Consider the following 18,283-nt stretch of genomic DNA (forward strand, 5'->3'; position numbering starts at 1 on the left):
TTTGCAAATGCGTGTCTGGAGACTTGACTGTGGCTCCGGAGCCACACATTGACCAAAAGGGTACCCTCGGAGTCTACAGGTGTAGCAGACATATGACCCGATGCAGTCCGGTTGGGTTGGTGCAGTGAGTGTTTACTAAATAAAAAGTTAATGAATCAATTTTAAAAAATGGTGTTTACTGAATGCAATAAAGGGAAGTATAGTTAATGTGGCAATTAGCAGGTGTGGAGAAGCTTCATTCATTTTTTTTAGCTTCACTGGTTATATCATTGGTTCTTATTTTATTAGTTCCACTTTATTCTTCCATTTATTCCAATTTAATTTAAATAATGTCAAATAAATGGTACATGACCATGGGTGGATAGCAGTGAACGCCCCCCCAAGTTATTGGTGTATATATTGGTGGTACGGGGCTGGTATAATATTAGTGCCCCCATGTGGTCCGAATGTGTAGCTACGGAGCCACACACGTCTCCTGACACGCATTTGCAAATCAGCACACGCATTTGCGAGTCGTCCGCGGCAGGACTGTAGCAAACGTCACCTGTAAGAACACAGCCAATCAAAAGGTCCCGTTTTTACAGGTCAGAGATAATAGAATTACGCTTTTTTAAATTTTGATGACGTCATAGCCCCGCCCACAGAATTACGCTTTTGTCTCGTTGTCCCCGCCTACAGAATTACGCTTTTGTCCAAAATGGCCGCTATCCCCGCCCCTGTGTTAAAACTATCCAATCTCCAGCCACCTATTTCAAAATATTTACATATTCCCTGCCCGTTGAAGGTTTAATACCACTCCTACAGAATTACGCTTTTGTCGAAGTGGGCCCCGCCTACAGAATTACGCTTTTTGTCTCGTTGTGATGACGTTGTATGTGTGTGTGTGTGTGGGCCAAGGGCCCCCGCCTACAGAATTACGCTTTTTGTCTCGTTGTGATGACGTTGTGTGTGTGTTTGGGAGGGGGGCTTGGCCCCCCTCCCAAACTGTATGCTTCTTATGTTAAAAACAATGTGTTCCCTGCGTGCGTGCGTCCCCAACCCAAACTGTACTTATGTTATTCATATTTTAATATCTGAAGTATATAAAGCATCCAATGAAATGAGCTATATTTAAATAAATAAAATTAAATTAAACGAGTGAAATAATATGAGTTGAGAAGAGCAGGCGTTGTTTTTACCTTTGAATAAGATGTTTATTCGGTGGATATAGGTCATCCATATTTAAATATCTGAAGTATATAAAGCATCCAATGAAATGAGCTATATCTAATTAAATAATGTAGATGTATAAAATTAAATTAAACGAGTGAAATAATACGAGTTGAGAAGAGCAGGCGTTGTTATTACCTTTGAATAATATGTTTATTCGGTTGATATTTGCCCTTTTTGCAAACATGTCTGGACATATTCCCAGCGACATAAGTTTAAACATGGTATTGTGCAGGCTTGGGGGTTTGTCCGGGCAAGACGCCGCGTCTTGCATAGACACCCTCCAAGCCTGCAGCAGCCTCAAGGTGTTTCAAAAGATAGTGAGTGGCGACATCCTGTCGATCGATGGGCAGCCGTGGGCATCCGGGCGACCACCCTCCTCCTTCTTACCTTTTTGTAAAATCTGCCGAGTCATGTTTACTTGTCTGGACATGTATCTGTTGGCTACATTTGGCCAATCGAACCACGCCATTTAACCCTCCCCCGGTCTCAAACCAGTATAAGTAAAGCCCAAGTCACGCTCTGCACAGACAAGACAATTTTTCCAGCTCGTGAAAGAAATGAAGACGTGTAGACCAAGACGTCATCTGGGTGTGAACAGCAAGGCCCGAAGGGTGACAACCATCGCCGCACCTGATCATATTGACAACAACATTGCAGAAATCTCTTCAGGTAAACGATGCAATTAATCTTTAACTATATAGCTTTCTAATATTTAATCATGGTATCTTTGTATTACAGATAGCGGTGTGGATGAACCTACATGCGATCAAGATCTGAATATGGATGTTGTGGAAACCTTTACAACTACAAACATGGAACAGGTTGAGACCTCTACAAATGTAGACCAGGATGGACCCTCTACAAAAACAGGCGAGGACCAGACTGTGCCATCATACTCCTTGTGGATGGGGGGCCCAGGAATCTTAGCAAGACCTGTTGCACCCTCGTACAACAACGGCGAGCCATCGTATTCAGGGTGGAGTCGTCCCGTTTCGCCGACACCGTCGTCGACACCTCCGATGACCCCCACCTCGTCGGCCGAATCTTCACAAAACGAGAAGGTACAACTGTCCAGTTGGTCCGACCAGGCTGATTCTCCACAAACCACGGAGATCAAGGTTCAGACCGTCAACGACCCTGACCACGGACCAGCACCTATTTCCGAAGATGAGGCAAAACATATGTCATGGGATAATCCTCCTAAGGGTTGGATTGATATGGATGTCGTATTAGTTGTTAAGGCGGCTATTATTTACATGGTCAGACGTTTTTTGATAAAGTATCACAAAAAAAGGGGTTGTTTGCATAGCTATAGATACCTATGCAATTGTTATTATCTAAGACTGCACTATGACCGCATCATGCCCATCCTTTGCGGTAAAAAGTTTTTACCATGTATTCACTACTTGTTGGATTTGTGTTCTGTAAAAGCGGATAAAGAAACAGTCAAGCGAATTGCAGAGATCTTAATGGTGGATTTAGCACTCGTAAAGGACTTACCGGACCGCCTTAAAGCGGATGAGCCCATATGTTTTATGATATATCGTGATCAACTTGATACTTTCGAAGAATATCTTATAGAAAATATTAACTTTGAATAAAAAATGGGTAATGTCTTCAGAAAATTATCGTTTTTTGGCTATAGAAGCCAAGGGTGGGCAGATATAATAAATAGAGCAATTACATATAACCCCGATGATAAAGACCCTTTCATTGAAAATGTTTTATTGTTTATGCAAAAAGTGCGTGCCATGTCTTTAACAATTTTTCAGGAGCCTTGGGAATTGTTTGTGCAACATGTCATATTTTTGAGTCGCTCGGGATTGATCGACACGTTTCAAAATATTTTGGAAAATTGGGAAAATGCGATAAGTGTAGGACATGTACTTACCATACTCACGCTGTTTAACGATGTGATAAGATACCGTCTCCGTCATCAACAACCTGTGGATCTCGCGCACGAATTGAAGCTGTTTGAAGACCTGTTAGAATCAAAAGTTAATCCATCTGTTTTAACCCTGACCTATAGACTTTTTACATCTTAGAGAATCCTTATCACGTGTAACCATACTTAACCTTCTTTCAATAAAAAATGGATGTTTTTAAAAAGATGCTTTTGTGTCTGTCTGTGTGTTTAGATAAATAGCGATGTGATGTTTGTCACTAAATCATAAACCGTCATGAGCGTTAAGCGGTGGTTGAAAAAACTGTACTACGACCCCGCTCATCCAGCCAGCTTTGGAGGTGTAGAACGCCTTCATTTAGCTGCGTCGGAGAAAATGGGTCAAAAAGTGACGCGTCATAAAGTCAAGGATTTTTTATCTTCGCAAGATGCATACACCTTGCACAAACCAGCACGAATTCATTTCCCTAGGAACAGAGTTTTTGTGTCCAGTCCTATGAATCAATTCCAAGCCGATCTATGTGATATGCAAGCTCTGACCGAGTACAACGATGGTTTTAAATACCTACTCACAATCATCGATGTGTTCTCAAAACGAGCGTATGCCCGTGTGCTGATGAACAAGACGGGGCCAGAAGTTGTTCGAGCCTTTGAGTCGGTCTTATCCTTTAGCGGCATCCCTAAAAAGTTACAAACAGACAAGGGGAAGGAGTTCTTCAACACGCAATTTCAGAGGTTGATGAAAAAACACAATATTAATCATTTTGCAACAGCCAGTGATTTGAAAGCCTCGGTGGTCGAAAGGTTTAATCGAACTTTAAAAACTCGAATGTGGCGATATTTCACCGCCAACAACACACGTCGTTATATCGACGTATTACAAGATTTAATCGATAGTTACAATGAAAGTTATCATACAAGTATAAAAATGAAACCTAACCAAGTCACACCAGATAACACATGGCTTGTCTTCCAAAACTTGTACGGCAACATACCCTCTGGGGGTAGTGATAGAATAAAAATGATATTTAAACAAGGAGATCTCGTTAGAATATCAAAAGTGCGAGGTGTGTTTGACAAGAAATATGAACAGAGTTTTACAGACGAGTTATTTACAATAGCGGAGTGTGTACCGCGTTTTCCACCTGTTTACAAGCTTAAAGACTACGACGGTGAAATAGTGCAAGGAACTTTTTATGCACACGAGCTCCAGAAAGTCACGATATCCAAGGATCAAATCTTTCAAGTGGAGAAGATTATCAAACGGCGTAAAGTCGGCGGACAGAAACAGTTTCTCATACGTTGGAAGGGCTGGCCTGTGAAATATGACAGTTGGGTCCCCGCTACACAAGTCGTCGACGTATAAATAAGAAGCTTTACAACGAATCTCGACATTTACCAACATGGATCCGAATCTTGAAGGGGGGTTTTACGTCACCTTACCCTCCAATGCAAGTTCTGATGTGTATGTAGACAATACGATAGCTGAATACAGAGTGAATCTGGCTCATCATATCGATCTCGAAGGTAATTGGGAAGTAGCTCTGAGTGAAATATCCTACCCCCATACATGGTTCAACGTGCCTGAAGATCAAGCATCTTTTGACTATGTAGATGCATGGGAAAACGGTGAACCAACACCAGGTGCTTTGGCACCTCTTTACTATGATGAAAACAAATTCACCATCAAATCCTTAAGCCTGTCGGCTGGGTACTACGATAATATTAAGAAAATAGGACAAGATGTGGAAGCGCTCCTCAAAAAGATCCATCCGGAAATCCATGTTGTATACCATTATTTAAAGGAGAGATTTTTCTGGGCAGGGAATGGTCATTACAAGATACGCTTTCGTCCCGCGTTAGCCTACATTTTTGGGGCGTTACCCGATGAATGGGTTACCTGCGGACCCCAGTGGACAGCGAGCCAACATCCTGCGGATATAAAAGCGGGGATGTACCATCTATATGTTTATACAGACGTGGTGTATCATCAGGCTGTGGGTGACGCTTTCGCTCCGCTCTTGAGAACGATACCCATCGATGATAATCACGGTGACATTGTATTTAAAGCCTTTAATCCTCTTTATTACATGCCTGTTAGTAGGAAGCATATTGAGGATATAAGAATCGAAGTTAAGACGGATCAGAATCAACCCGTGGGATTTACACGCGGTAAAGTTATCGCTACTCTGCACTTTAGACCCAGATAGAAAAATGGTTGTATTGGATACGCATCATGATCTTTACCGTTTTGTCGATTATTACGAAAACCAAGCGGGTGGGTCGTTATCAGGTTTTCATGGATTACCGGTCCAATATGGGCGTGGATTGGGTTCAATCTTTGCCAAATTATTTCGTTTTGTGAGTCCATTAATCAAAAGAGGGTTCAGCGTTGCCAGACCTCACCTGCAAACGGCTGCGAAAAACATTGCAACAGATGTAGCCGGTCGGGTGTTAGAACGAATAAACCGTAAGGCGGAGCCTCAAGAAGGTTCGGGTTTAATGGTTCTGGCACGAAGACCTGCAAAAAGACCCATCGGACAAAGGTTGAGAGAGCCTAAAAAACGCAAACGTGTGTCCAAGAAGAAATCAGTCAAGAAAAGGAGACGGCGAAGAAACACCGGGGATATTTTCTCTTAACCAAAATTGACCATTAGGGTTATTCATCATGGCTCTTTTGCATCACAAGTCAGCAGAGTGCACCCTAACTGAACTGGATTTATTTAGTCCACCCATGACACAACTATCAATCGAACAAAGTCAATATGTGGAAATGTTACCTATCTCGGCTCTCACCGATGATGGTCCTGTGGAGTTTTTCATACCTGGAGAAGGATCCAAATATCTCGACCTCTCAGACACCCTGCTTCAGCTGCACCTGAGGGTACTCAACAGAGATGGTAGCATTTTACCCACAGATCAACGAGTCGGTATTATTAATTATCCTTTGAATACAATCTTCTCACAAGTGGATGTAACATTAGGCGACAGGTTGATCTCGCAATCTAGCGCAACCCATCCATACAGAGCTATGATAGAGACGTTGTTAAACTTTTCAGAAGCCTCTCTAAGAAGCCAATTCACAGCGGCTATGTTTTACAAAGATACATCAGGGCATATGGATTCAACAGTCTTAACGGGGGATGCTGTTAACAAAGGATTACTGCGCAGAGCAGAATATGTGTTGGGTTCCCGAACATTCACCGTGATAGGACCTCTACACGCCGACATATTTTTTTGTGAGAGACATCTTCTCAATAACGTGGATCTACGAGTGAAACTCATCAAAGCCAACGACCAATTTTGTTTTATGAGCCCTCCCGATGTGAACTACCATCTGAAAATCGTGGGCGCTTCCCTCTTTGTGAAAAGAGTCGCCGTTTCACCAGCCATCTCTATCGGTCATGCTGCGGCTCTCAACAAAGAAAATGCTTTGTATCCGTTATCAAGAATTAATGTGAAAACTTATTCCATCCCGCAACATTCCAGAACCTGTCAACAAGATAATCTTTTCCTCGGTCATACACCTCGATATGTGGTGTTAGGTCTTGTAAATCACAACGCCTTTGTGGGCAGAAAAGATTTGAATCCCTTTAATTTCGCTCATCATCATTTGGAATATTTAGCGCTCTGCCAAGAGGGGAGACAGATACCAGCCAAAGCTTTCCAGCCCCAATTTAATGCAGGAAACGCCGTTCGAGAATTTCATAACCTGTTTACATCGACAGGAAGACATTTGAAAGATTTACCTCTTTGCATCAACAGGGAGGATTTTTCCGGTGGATATGCGCTGTATGTTTTTAACTTAAACCCCAACGATGATTCAGGAGCTCTCGCACCTGTCTCCAGCGGAAGTTTGAGGTTAGAAATGAGATTTAGACTCCCACTCCCTCACACAACCACACTTATTGTGTACGCCTGCTACGATTCCATCCTGGAAATAAATTCAAAACGACAGGTATTAGTGGATTATTACTGATGAACGGGAAAGAGCTGGAGCAACTCATGAAACGTCTACAAGGGCGTTTATTTGGAGGTGTTTACGCTTCGGATGAAATAAATTCGCTGCAGCCTAACCCCCCAATCTTCTACATCGTCAACACACATCCTCGACACTTACCCGGTGAACACTGGCTGGCTCTGACGTTGGAAAAAGATGGAACCAGTACTTTTTTTGATGCTTTTGGATTTCCTCCTGAATTTCAATATTATCCGCAAAACATTAACTCTTTTTTGAAAAAACATTCCGATCGTATTTTGTATCATAACAGACGTCTACAACACGAGCTATCAATCACCTGTGGTCAACATTGCGTCTATTATTTAACACATAGAGGCTGTGGTTTGAGTTATCAGGATGTGTTAACATGCTATAAGGATGATGTGTTAAAGAATGATGCCATGGTAACTAGTTTTGTAAAGCATTATCAAACCTGTGCGGAAAAGACATGTGCCGGTCAAGCGGCGTGTTCTTTTAAAAAATTTCAAACCTGTCATTGTCTGTAATCATTTAAAATGTATTTTATTGAATAAAAACACATGTATAAACATACAAAGGTTTTAGATTTTTCATTAAAACTTATGAAGAGGAATACCCCACCCACTTTACAGGGGCGGGTCTTTTTCTATTAGTTTTTTTCTTCTTCCTAATGGATGTCCTCTTGTTTGTGTCATCATCAGAGCTTAACGAACCTCGGAGTTTCAACCGTCTGAATTCGTCACGGGCGTGAGGGTTGACGATGGTGGTCTCCGGAATATTGAGTTCGTGTAGAGTGTGAAGAAACTCCTTCCAGCCTCTAGGGGTTCGAGTCGCGATGTTTTTACTCGTCAAAGTAATCTGCCTGAGTAAATCGGTCATGTGAGATCCTTTTATCGGCTTATCTTGAAACATGAATTCATGACGAGGGGTCCAGCTTCTATCAGCATCCTTAAGTTTTCTCAAAACATAGTCTGCGTTTTTCCGATAACGCGTTGGAATGTTATGCAGAATATCGAACCAGGGTTCGATTTCATTCCCCACCATTTTGTCTTGTACCTCAACATTCGAAATCTTTGAAGGGTTCAAAACCTCAGGGGTTAGAGACACGGTCAGAGGTCGTTCTTCCTTTTCACCTTGTTTGAGAAGGCTTAAATAACGATGAAGTAAAGACTGATACCTTGTTATTTTTTCATGAGGGGACAAGGATTGATCTTCCAAAACTGCCTTCATCTTCACATCCATGTCCTGTTCGGCAGTTTGTCTGATGGTAGGTTCGGGTTTTTTCAGACGTTCCAGTTGTTGTGGTGTGAGAAGAAACATTTTCTGGGCTGTTTTCAAACTCATGATGGCTAGTTTTTGTTGATTAACCCACCCAAAAGATTACCTAGGAAGGGTACAACTGTTCCCAACAGAGGAAGAATAAATCCACCCCTTTGAGTCAAAAAGGCGCGTTTTTTCTTAAGACTTGTTTTTTTACGTGCCAATAGTCTAATAATTTTCTTTTGTTTTTTTAATTTCTTAAACTGTGAAGGTGAAAGCGGTATATGACCCTTTAATAGATTGAAAGCAATTTCACAGAGGACCTTGATCAAAGAAGGTGGACCTCTGGTTAGTATGTCTTTACGTCTCTTAGCCGTGGCTTGAAACAGGTTCCTGAGTTGCGGAGCGTTTGTTTTTAAAAGCTTGGACATGTCAATTTTTGGAAATGTAGACGGTAGGCCACTGATCAGGAAGTACACCCGTTCTCAAACGGTATTGTTCTGGACATGTGGGTGTTAAATCCACCAATAAATACCCATGAGCGTCTTTGGTGGCATCTTCAAAACTTTCTAAAAAATAATTTTTCTTCGTAGGGAATATCTGATTAGCCAAAATACTGGTTTGTAATTTATCCCGAGGATTTTTGAACAAGACCATGTAATTACTATTTAGACTAATAGTACGACTGTATTTACCTTGGTGGAATACATTCTGAGTTAACAATATGACGCTCATATTTCTATGATGCCTATATTGGGTAAAGATTTTCACCACTTCAGGATGGTCCGATGCTTGGAAGATCAGATCATCAAGGATGATTAGATGAGTCTGGTGTAACGGGAACAAGGCTTCGTCATCAAAAGATTCTGGGAGACCTTTTAGGAATTTTATGTTTTTAATCAACTTTTGTAATTGGTTGTACAAGGGTTGATATGAGGTATAAATCCATACAATATTGTCAGGTACATTTCTCATAACATGTTGACAGTCTTCCAAAACACGTTTCACAAAATATGTTTTCCCACAACCGCTAGGCCCTGAGATCAAACATGAAAAAGGCACTTGGAGACGCGGATCGAATTCGACCTGTGATAATTCCATTTTCCCCTTAATAACCAAAAGGCACACTACGTCCGTCCGGCAAAAGTCTTCGTTTGTCGTAGACCACCCTAAACTTTTTGACGAATGAAGTATTTCTGACGCGAAACCCTTTTTTATCACGGACGATGCTGTGTTGTGGTGTCTTAAGCGAGTGCGTGTCGGGTTCGTTGCCATGCGTCGTGCTGGATATGTATCCCTCCACTAAGTCTTTGACACTGTCAAAGTTGATGTTTAGACCGCTTTCGTGCGTCTGTGTGATACCTTTAACCTTCATCACCGTTTTTTTAGTATCTCGAATTTGATAGGCATAGCTTTTAGGACCGGCCGAAACAAATTCCTGAATGCTGTCACCGTCCAATTCATCAGTCAGATCACCGAGATACTGGCCTAGTTTTAGAGCCGTTTCACCATCCCTGACCACGTAGATGAGGCTGTCTGTGTCAGTGTATAGAACCCTGTCTTGTAACTGCTCCAAAAATCTGTACATGAACAATCTTGCATGGGCTGTTGTAAAGCAAGCCACAAAGATGTTTGAGGTGTCGGAGGGTCGTGAAAGAATGTTCTTTTTGTCGCTGTATTGAATCATCGCGGTGTCTGATTTGATGAAACCGAAGTAATCGATGTCATACAAACCCGAAAACATGATTTTAAAAAATTCTTCGGGTTTGTTGGTCAGTTTTGTTTGTTTTAAATTATCTCTCTGACCATATTTTCCCCAGAGAGAATTTAGACAAAGTTTAGAAACCTGTCTCTTACCAGGATTCACTTTGATGCGTTCAGGATCCAGCCGGATGCCTTGATGTGTCATGTAATCATTGATGTATTTGTCCCTCCCCACCTGATCGGTGACATTGGATGGATAGCCAGAGGCTTCCTGCTTCCCCTTGAGGAAGGTGTTCATGTAAGCTTTAAAGATGTTATTGCTCACTGAGTCGAAATGCCACACCTCCACAATTTCAACCAATCTGTAACCAAGGTCAAGAGCCTTGTTAAACTCAATAGTGACCCAAACACCGAGCAGAGCCCTGCTCTCGTCATCGTGGTGACACGATGAGGTTTGGTTGTTGATTTCGGCACATGTTCTACAGAGAGGGAACGTCAGTTTACCTTTAGCTGTTTTGTAAGGTAACAAAGGCAACAAGAGACCGCGTGGTGGGTAGACTTTGGCTTTGATCAGCCCGAAATATTTACGTGGGTCGGCAAAGTCTTTGCGGATAACGATCGGATGACCGAGAGGATAGGCGCAGTTGCTGTTGACATAAGGATACAGAGAGGTGACATCGACATAGAACACTTGCTCATTCAGAGAGGCCGTGTATCGCAATGTGAATACGCTGGTTCTGCCCCCGAAAAGAGCCTGACGTGGTGCTAGGGGTTCAGGATGTTGATAAGTAAGCAGGAACTCTTTCACACCCTGATGAGTTTTCTTCATGTTCAACCACACGTGTTCTTTCATTACCGTGAGACGCACACACGGATCCGATTTCAAGGTCGAGAGTTTCTTCTGGCTAATATCAAACAATTCTTGAAAGGTTTGATTTGTCAGAGGGAAACGTTCAGTTGGTGTATAACAATCGGGACAACCGTGGTAGAAACAACCTAGATATTCAAAAACATGTTTTACACCATCAATTTCAACATAGCCATCCACGACGTAGCGACCGAGTTGTTTTTCACCCCCGTTCAAAGCGTGTTGTATAGGCAATTTTTGACTGTGTATGATCCACTCCAAATACTGGATGGAAGCATGTGAGAAGGCTTTATATTGTCTCGCGTAATTATCGGATGATGTTATAGCCAATGTCTGAGGTTGGAGAAAATTGGTACGGAAAACGCCCATGCATGCTGATGCTATGGTGACATAATTGAATGGATCGACGCCTGTCTCGTTTAGAAACTCGTTTCTAAATTTTGTACAACCCTCGGTTAGAATGTCAACATCGTTTTTGCAGTACATCAGCGCCTCCTTCCTGAAATCAAAGGTTCCCCGACATTCTCTTTCATACCATTCAAGGAATTTGGTACGGTTGGCTGTTGTCATGCGTTCTAACCCATATTCACATGGTTGAGGATAGGAACCCACGTAGTTGAGATTTTCCAATGAGCTGAATTTGTGAGGGAAATACCCTTTACATTGATCTTCAAAACCTAGAGTTTTAGGCATTGCGCTCAGAGGCATGGGTAAAAATGATAGCGAGTCGATGAATCTGAGACAGTTTGACTCAAGCTTGAGACATAAGATTTTACTACCAGTCAAGATAACCTTAGGAACGAGACCCATGTCAATCATCGCTGATACAATGAGCTGGGAATCAAATGAACGAGCATTGTGGGCTATAAGAGTGGTGCCTTTGTAACGAGGTTTTCTGAAATGCTCAATGAGCTTTACGGCGCAATCAGGTCCTACCCATTGATGTTCTTCCCCTTGGAGTGATTTTGTGCAGACCATAAAGGGTTTGTGCACCTTTTCCTGATCCTCATATGTTTCAAAGTCATAGAAGACGATTTTTTCACGGGGTTCTTGTTTTGGGAGAGGTTGGATATAACACTGATGTTGTTCCCTAGTTATATCAGTATCTTTCAGCGGCATTTTACATGAGACACATTTTTTAACTAAACAGTTATGTTTTGCCTCTTGTGTATTATTGGTCTTGTAATAGTTAAGGCCGCAATCTGGACATTTTTTGTATCTATCGCAAAAGCTGCCAACTTTTCCACCGGTTATTTGATGCTTGGCATAGCAGACAGCGTTTCGACATGATTTATTACAGCCCTTGCAAAGGATGGGTTTCAGAGGCCGAGTTTTACAGGTCGGGTCTATGCAAACATGACAATGTCCGGGGCATTGATGTAGATTCTTATTATTGTAACCCTTGTAACAATAACAACAGAAATAACTACATCCCATCAAACCAACTGGACTTTTCACGCCGTAAAAGTGTTGATTTTGTAAAAACATCACCAAGGGATCTGCGGTTTTGGGGTATTCTGTCTCGAAATGAATCAATGGTCCAAACTCTCCTTCTTTTCTATATAGAACCACAATCTTACGACCCAAAAGCGTCTCGAATTTATTGATATCATTAAATCCAACAGGGGTCGTCTCATCCATCCCAACAGCTCTTTGATACTCGAGTGCTTGTCGATAGATCTCTTGCTCCGTCAATGAGTTATCCATTAAAAGCGCTAACGATGTAGCAAAGCATAGTTGTGTATCACCCGGATTGTTCGGCACCAGTAAATGCTTTCTTTTTTTAACAAGTATTTCATGATCCAAAAGACTGCCTATTCGACGTTTTTGACCCATACCTCCGCGAATATCACTTACAATTTGGATGACAAACTCTAGTTGTCTATCAAACAGGACTTGTGCGTTAGACTGTACGAGTCGATCGAGCAGATTTTGAACAGCGTTTTCACATACGTCGGGGTCGTCTGACATGCGAACCGTCTCATGTATATTTACATTTTCCCCCACCACTTCCAATTGAACCATATCCCCAGGCAATACGTTCGATAATGCGTGATCCATCTGTTCATTTATCGAACCCATGATAGCGGTGTAAAATGCTGGAAAATCAGTGTTATCAACGGGTTCTGGTATGTTTAACGGGATCCTGAGTTCTGTATTATTGAAACGATCTCGTATGATTACCCGATGTCCACCTCTCTGTTCAACTGAATCCTCTAACGATTGGTTGTTTAAATGGTCACCTGAAGTTTGAGTTTGACCGTTTGATGTGGCTGGTGCGTTTGTGAATTCAGCAATCTGCATGGGTTCATGTTCATTTGGATCGGCCGGTGCTTTTGTGATTTCATCTGATGTGGATAGGGCGTTTGTGATTTCATTTGGATCGGCCGGTGCTTTTGTGATTTCATCTGATGTGGATAGGGCGTTTGTGATTTCATCTGACGACGCAGGTGCATTTGTGACATCCTCAGGCTGCGAGTTGTCCTCATCTGGCGTGGCAGGTGCGTTTGTGAAATCAACATCATCAGTTGTCATTGGTTCGTGTTCATTTGATGTGTTCTGCGCGCTTGGTAAATCAAGAACTGAGTTTAATAATGTTAGTTCGATAGGTAGCGTTTGTACGCGATCGTTTGGGGGTATATGACCATCTGATGTCTGTGTTCCCCCCGGCTGATTTAATGAGGGGTCTGATAAATGAACATCCGCTGTTTGTCCATTATTGTTTGATGTGAGTAATGCTAGGTCTAGTGGTTGTGATTGCGTGTGTATCTGGTCCCTTTCTGATGTTTGTATTTGATCGTTTAACGCGAATATTGTTAGATCGAGCGGTTGTGATTGCGTGTGTATGCGATCATCTGTTGTTAAATCAAGCGGTTGTGATTGTGTGTGTATTTGACCGTTTAATGCTAGTATTGTTAGGTCTAGAGGTTGTGTTTGATCATTTGATGTGTGTCTTGTTAGATCGAGCAGTTGTGTATTATCGTTCGCCATATCGCTGTTTTGGGTCTGTTAGGTCTAAAGGATTATAAATCGCCGATTTGTCTTATCGCCGCGAATGGATCGTTAGGTATACTTGTACTAGCGTCTGACACCATAAACAAAAGCAATGATTTCTGTAATCTAGTGGAAATGTATATGGTATACTACACAATAACAAACACACACGGATTATATATCAGAGAAATGTTACAAGAGATAAAAATGAAAATACAACATCACCATGGATTTGTGAGCTTCTCAGCCAGATCTACCAGTTTGTTGTAAGTACGTAGAACTTCTGTTAGAACCTCATGACGTTCTCTCTGAAGCCTGACTCGCTCATTACCTGGGATAGGACTTCTAGGTCTGATTGGTTGCTCATTTCGACGAGACGATGTGGTTGATCCTGGATTACCGATGGCACCTCCTTCCATGTGACGTGCCCTTGATGGGTTCCCGTTGGAGCCTCCTTCCATGCGACGGCCCTCTGATGGATTCTCGTTGGCGCCTCCTTCCATGCGACGGCCCTCTGATGGGTTCTCATTGACACCTCCCTCCCTATAACGTGCTAGATATGACACACGAGAAATATGTAAGATCTTCAATCATCTCAAAACAGGAAAAAATATAAATAGAAACTTAATAATAAATTAAAAAAATAAAATTTTTTACATGATTAAAAGTTATTACGGTGGAAAAATAAAAAAATTTAAAAAGTTGAAAAATAATCAAAACTGTTAATTAAAAGACATACTAAATTAGAAAATTTAAAAATATTTAAAAAATAAATACTTCATTAAATGTAAATAAAAATTGTATTAATAGTTAACCGATTAATCAAATCAATAATATAATTATCTCAAAAATATGACATGTTGCACAAACAATTCCCAAGGCTCCTGAAAAATTGTTAAAGACATGGCACGCACTTTTTGCATAAACAATAAAAAATTTTCAATGAAAGGGTCTTTATCATCGGGGTTATATGTAATTGCTCTATTTATTATATATGCCCACCCTTGGCTTCTATAGCCAAAAAACGATAATTTTCTGAAGACATTACCCATTTTTTATTCAAAGTTAATATTTTCTATAAGATATTCTTCGAAAGTATCAAGTTGATCACGATATATCATAAAACATATGGGCTCATCCGCTTTAAGGCGGTCCGGTAAGTCCTTTACGAGTGCTAAATCCACCATTAAGATCTCTGCAATTCGCTTGACTGTTTCTTTATCCGCTTTTACAGAACACAAATCCAACAAGTAGTGAATACATGGTAAAAACTTTTTACCGCAAAGGATGGGCATGATGCGGTCATAGTGCAGTCTTAGATAATAACAATTGCATAGGTATCTATAGCTATGCAAACAACCCCTTTTTTTGTGATACTTTATCAAAAAACGTCTGACCATGTAAATAATAGCCGCCTTAACAACTAATACGACATCCATATCAATCCATCCCTTAGGAGGATTATCCCATGACATATGTTTTGCCTCATTTTCGGAAATAGGTGCTGGTCCGTGGTCAGGGTCGTTGACGGTCTGAACCTTGATCTCCGTGGTTTGTGGAGAATCAGCCTGGTCGGACCAACTGGACAGTTGTACCTTCTCGTTTTGTGAAGATTCGGCCGACGAGGTGGGGGTCATCGGAGGTGTCGACGACGGTGTCGGCGAAACGGGACGACTCCACCCTGAATACGATGGCTCGCCGTTGTTGTACGAGGGTGCAACAGGTCTTGCTAAGATTCCTGGGCCCCCCATCCACAAGGAGTATGATGGCACAGTCTGGTCCTCGCCTGTTTTTGTAGAGGGTCCATCCTGGTCTACATTTGTAGAGGTCTCAACCTGTTCCATGTTTGTAGTTGTAAAGGTTTCCACAACATCCATATTCAGATCTTGATCGCATGTAGGTTCATCCACACCGCTATCTGTAATACAAAGATACCATGATTAAATATTAGAAAGCTATATAGTTAAAGATTAATTGCATCGTTTACCTGAAGAGATTTCTGCAATGTTGTTGTCAATATGATCAGGTGCGGCGATGGTTGTCACCCTTCGGGCCTTGCTGTTCACACCCAGATGACGTCTTGGTCTACACGTCTTCATTTCTTTCACGAGCTGGAAAAATTGTCTTGTCTGTGCAGAGCGTGACTTGGGCTTTACTTATACTGGTTTGAGACCGGGGGAGGGTTAAATGGCGTGGTTCGATTGGCCAAATGTAGCCAACAGATACATGTCCAGACAAGTAAACATGACTCGGCAGATTTTACAAAAAGGTAAGAAGGAGGAGGGTGGTCGCCCGGATGCCCACGGCTGCCCATCGATCGACAGGATGTCGCCACTCACTATCTTTTGAAACACCTTGAGGCTGCTGCAGGCTTGGAGGGTGTCTATGCAAGACGCGGCGTCTTGCCCGGACAAACCCCCAAGCCTGCACAATACCATGTTTAAACTTATGTCGCTGGGAATATGTCCAGACATGTTTGCAAAAAGGGCAAATATCAACCGAATAAACATATTATTCAAAGGTAATAACAACGCCTGCTCTTCTCAACTCGTATTATTTCACTCGTTTAATTTAATTTTATACATCTACATTATTTAATTAGATATAGCTCATTTCATTGGATGCTTTATATACTTCAGATATTTAAATATGGATGACCTATATCCACCGAATAAACATCTTATTCAAAGGTCAAAACAACGCCTGCTCTTTTCAACTCATATTATTTCACTCGTTTAATTTAATTTTATTTATTTAAATAGAACATTGCATCCAACCCGAAAAGAAACTCGTGAGCGAGTCGCTATCTTTTTGAAACACCTGAGGGATTAGTCTTTTTCGGTTCAGCGGGAAGTTGAACAAATAATCTCGTGATCTGATAAAACCTACTGGTTTATGCACAACTCCATACATTTCAGGAACTCCTTGAAAAGGAAATTTTTTTTTTCAATTTAATATATAAACTTTTCACTAGGTACATAATTGTGATGTGCTGTGTTTCTTTGTGCCCTATTCAGTACTAAATTCCATTGCACTGTCTTATTTATTTATTTATCTAATTTATATATTTGTCTGTATTATTGTTGTATTGCACTGGAGAGGGGAGCCCCATAATCTCGTTGCACACTTGAGTACAATGACAATAAAGGGATTTCTATTTCTATTTCTATTTCTATAATTCCACACATTTCAGGACCTCCTTATTACAGATTATTTTTTGTCAATCCCTTGAAAAGGAAAACTTTTGTTCAATTTAATATATAAACGTTTCACTAGGTACATAATTCCATACAATTCAGGACCTCCTTATTACAGATTATTTTTTGTCAATCCCTTGAAAAGGAAAACTTTTGTTCAATTTAATATATAAACGTTTCACTAGGTAAGTACATGTTCCTGTTATATTACCTTTAAACATTAAACGTTTCATACTTTGATTATTCAGAGTGAAATTGTGGCTTCTGCTATATTACCCTTAAGGCACTAGATGGCAATATTGAGCTATGTTTTCAAACACCTTGAGAAGTAATGTCGTGAGCTACTCACTATCTTTTGAAACACCTTATGTTCGTAATCAGAACAAGTAAACATGACTCGGCAGATTTTACAAAAAGGTAAGAAGGAGGAGGGTGGTCGCCCGGATGCCCACGGCTGCCCATCGATCGACAGGATGTCGCCACTCACTATCTTTTGAAACACCTTGAGGCTGCTGCAGGCTTGGAGGGTGTCTATGCAAGACGCGGCGTCTTGCACGGACAAACCCCCAAGCCTGCACAATACCATGTTTAAACTTATGTCGCTGGGAATATGTCCAGACATGTTTGCAAAAAGGGCAAATATCAACCGAATAAAAATATTATTCAAAGGTAATAACAACGCCTGCTCTTCTCAACTCGTATTATTTCACTCGTTTAATTTAATTTTATACATCTACATTATTTAATTAGATATAGCTCATTTCATTGGATGCTTTATATACTTCAGATATTTAAATATGGATGACCTATATCCACCGAATAAACATCTTATTCAAAGGTCAAAACAACGCCTGCTCTTTTCAACTCATATTATTTCACTCGTTTAATTTAATTTTATTTATTTAAATAGAACATTGCATTGGATGCTTTATATACTTCAGATATTAAAATATGAATAACATAAGTACAGTTTGGGTTGGGGACGCACGCACGCAGGGAACACATTGTTTTTAACATAAGAAGCATACAGTTTGGGAGGGGGGCCAAGCCCCCCTCCCAATCACACACACAACGTCATCACAACGAGACAAAAAGCGTAATTCTGTAGGCGGGGCCCTTGGCCCACACACACACACACATACAACGTCATCACAACGAGACAAAAA

General features: G+C 41.2%; 1 protein-coding gene across 1 annotated transcript; it reads left to right on the plus strand.

The window, feature by feature from the left end:
• Positions 1-1,302: 1,302 nt before the first annotated feature.
• Positions 1,303-4,085, plus strand: LOC148336052 (uncharacterized). Its single transcript, XM_088296061.1, has 2 exons — positions 1,303-1,881; positions 1,951-4,085. The coding sequence occupies exons 1-2, from the start codon at positions 1,770-1,772 to the stop codon at positions 2,811-2,813; spliced, it is 975 nt and encodes a 324-aa protein (XP_088152187.1). The 5' UTR covers positions 1,303-1,769; the 3' UTR covers positions 2,814-4,085.
• The last annotated feature ends 14,198 nt before the right edge of the window (positions 4,086-18,283 follow it).

Source organism: Idiotropiscis lumnitzeri, chromosome 5, assembly GCF_059441095.1.
Source record: "Idiotropiscis lumnitzeri isolate Australia: NSW breed Sydney's pygmy pipehorse chromosome 5, RoL_Ilum_1.0, whole genome shotgun sequence".
NCBI lineage: Eukaryota > Metazoa > Chordata > Actinopteri > Syngnathiformes > Syngnathidae > Idiotropiscis > Idiotropiscis lumnitzeri.

Coding starts and splice junctions, on each gene's coding strand:
- LOC148336052 (XM_088296061.1), top strand. CDS start 1,770: ATGAAGACGTGTAGACCAAGACGTCATCTGGGTGTGAACAGCAAGGCC. Junction 1,882..1,950: donor CATTGCAGAAATCTCTTCAG/GTAAACGATGCA, acceptor TTTGTATTACAG/ATAGCGGTGTGGATGAACCT.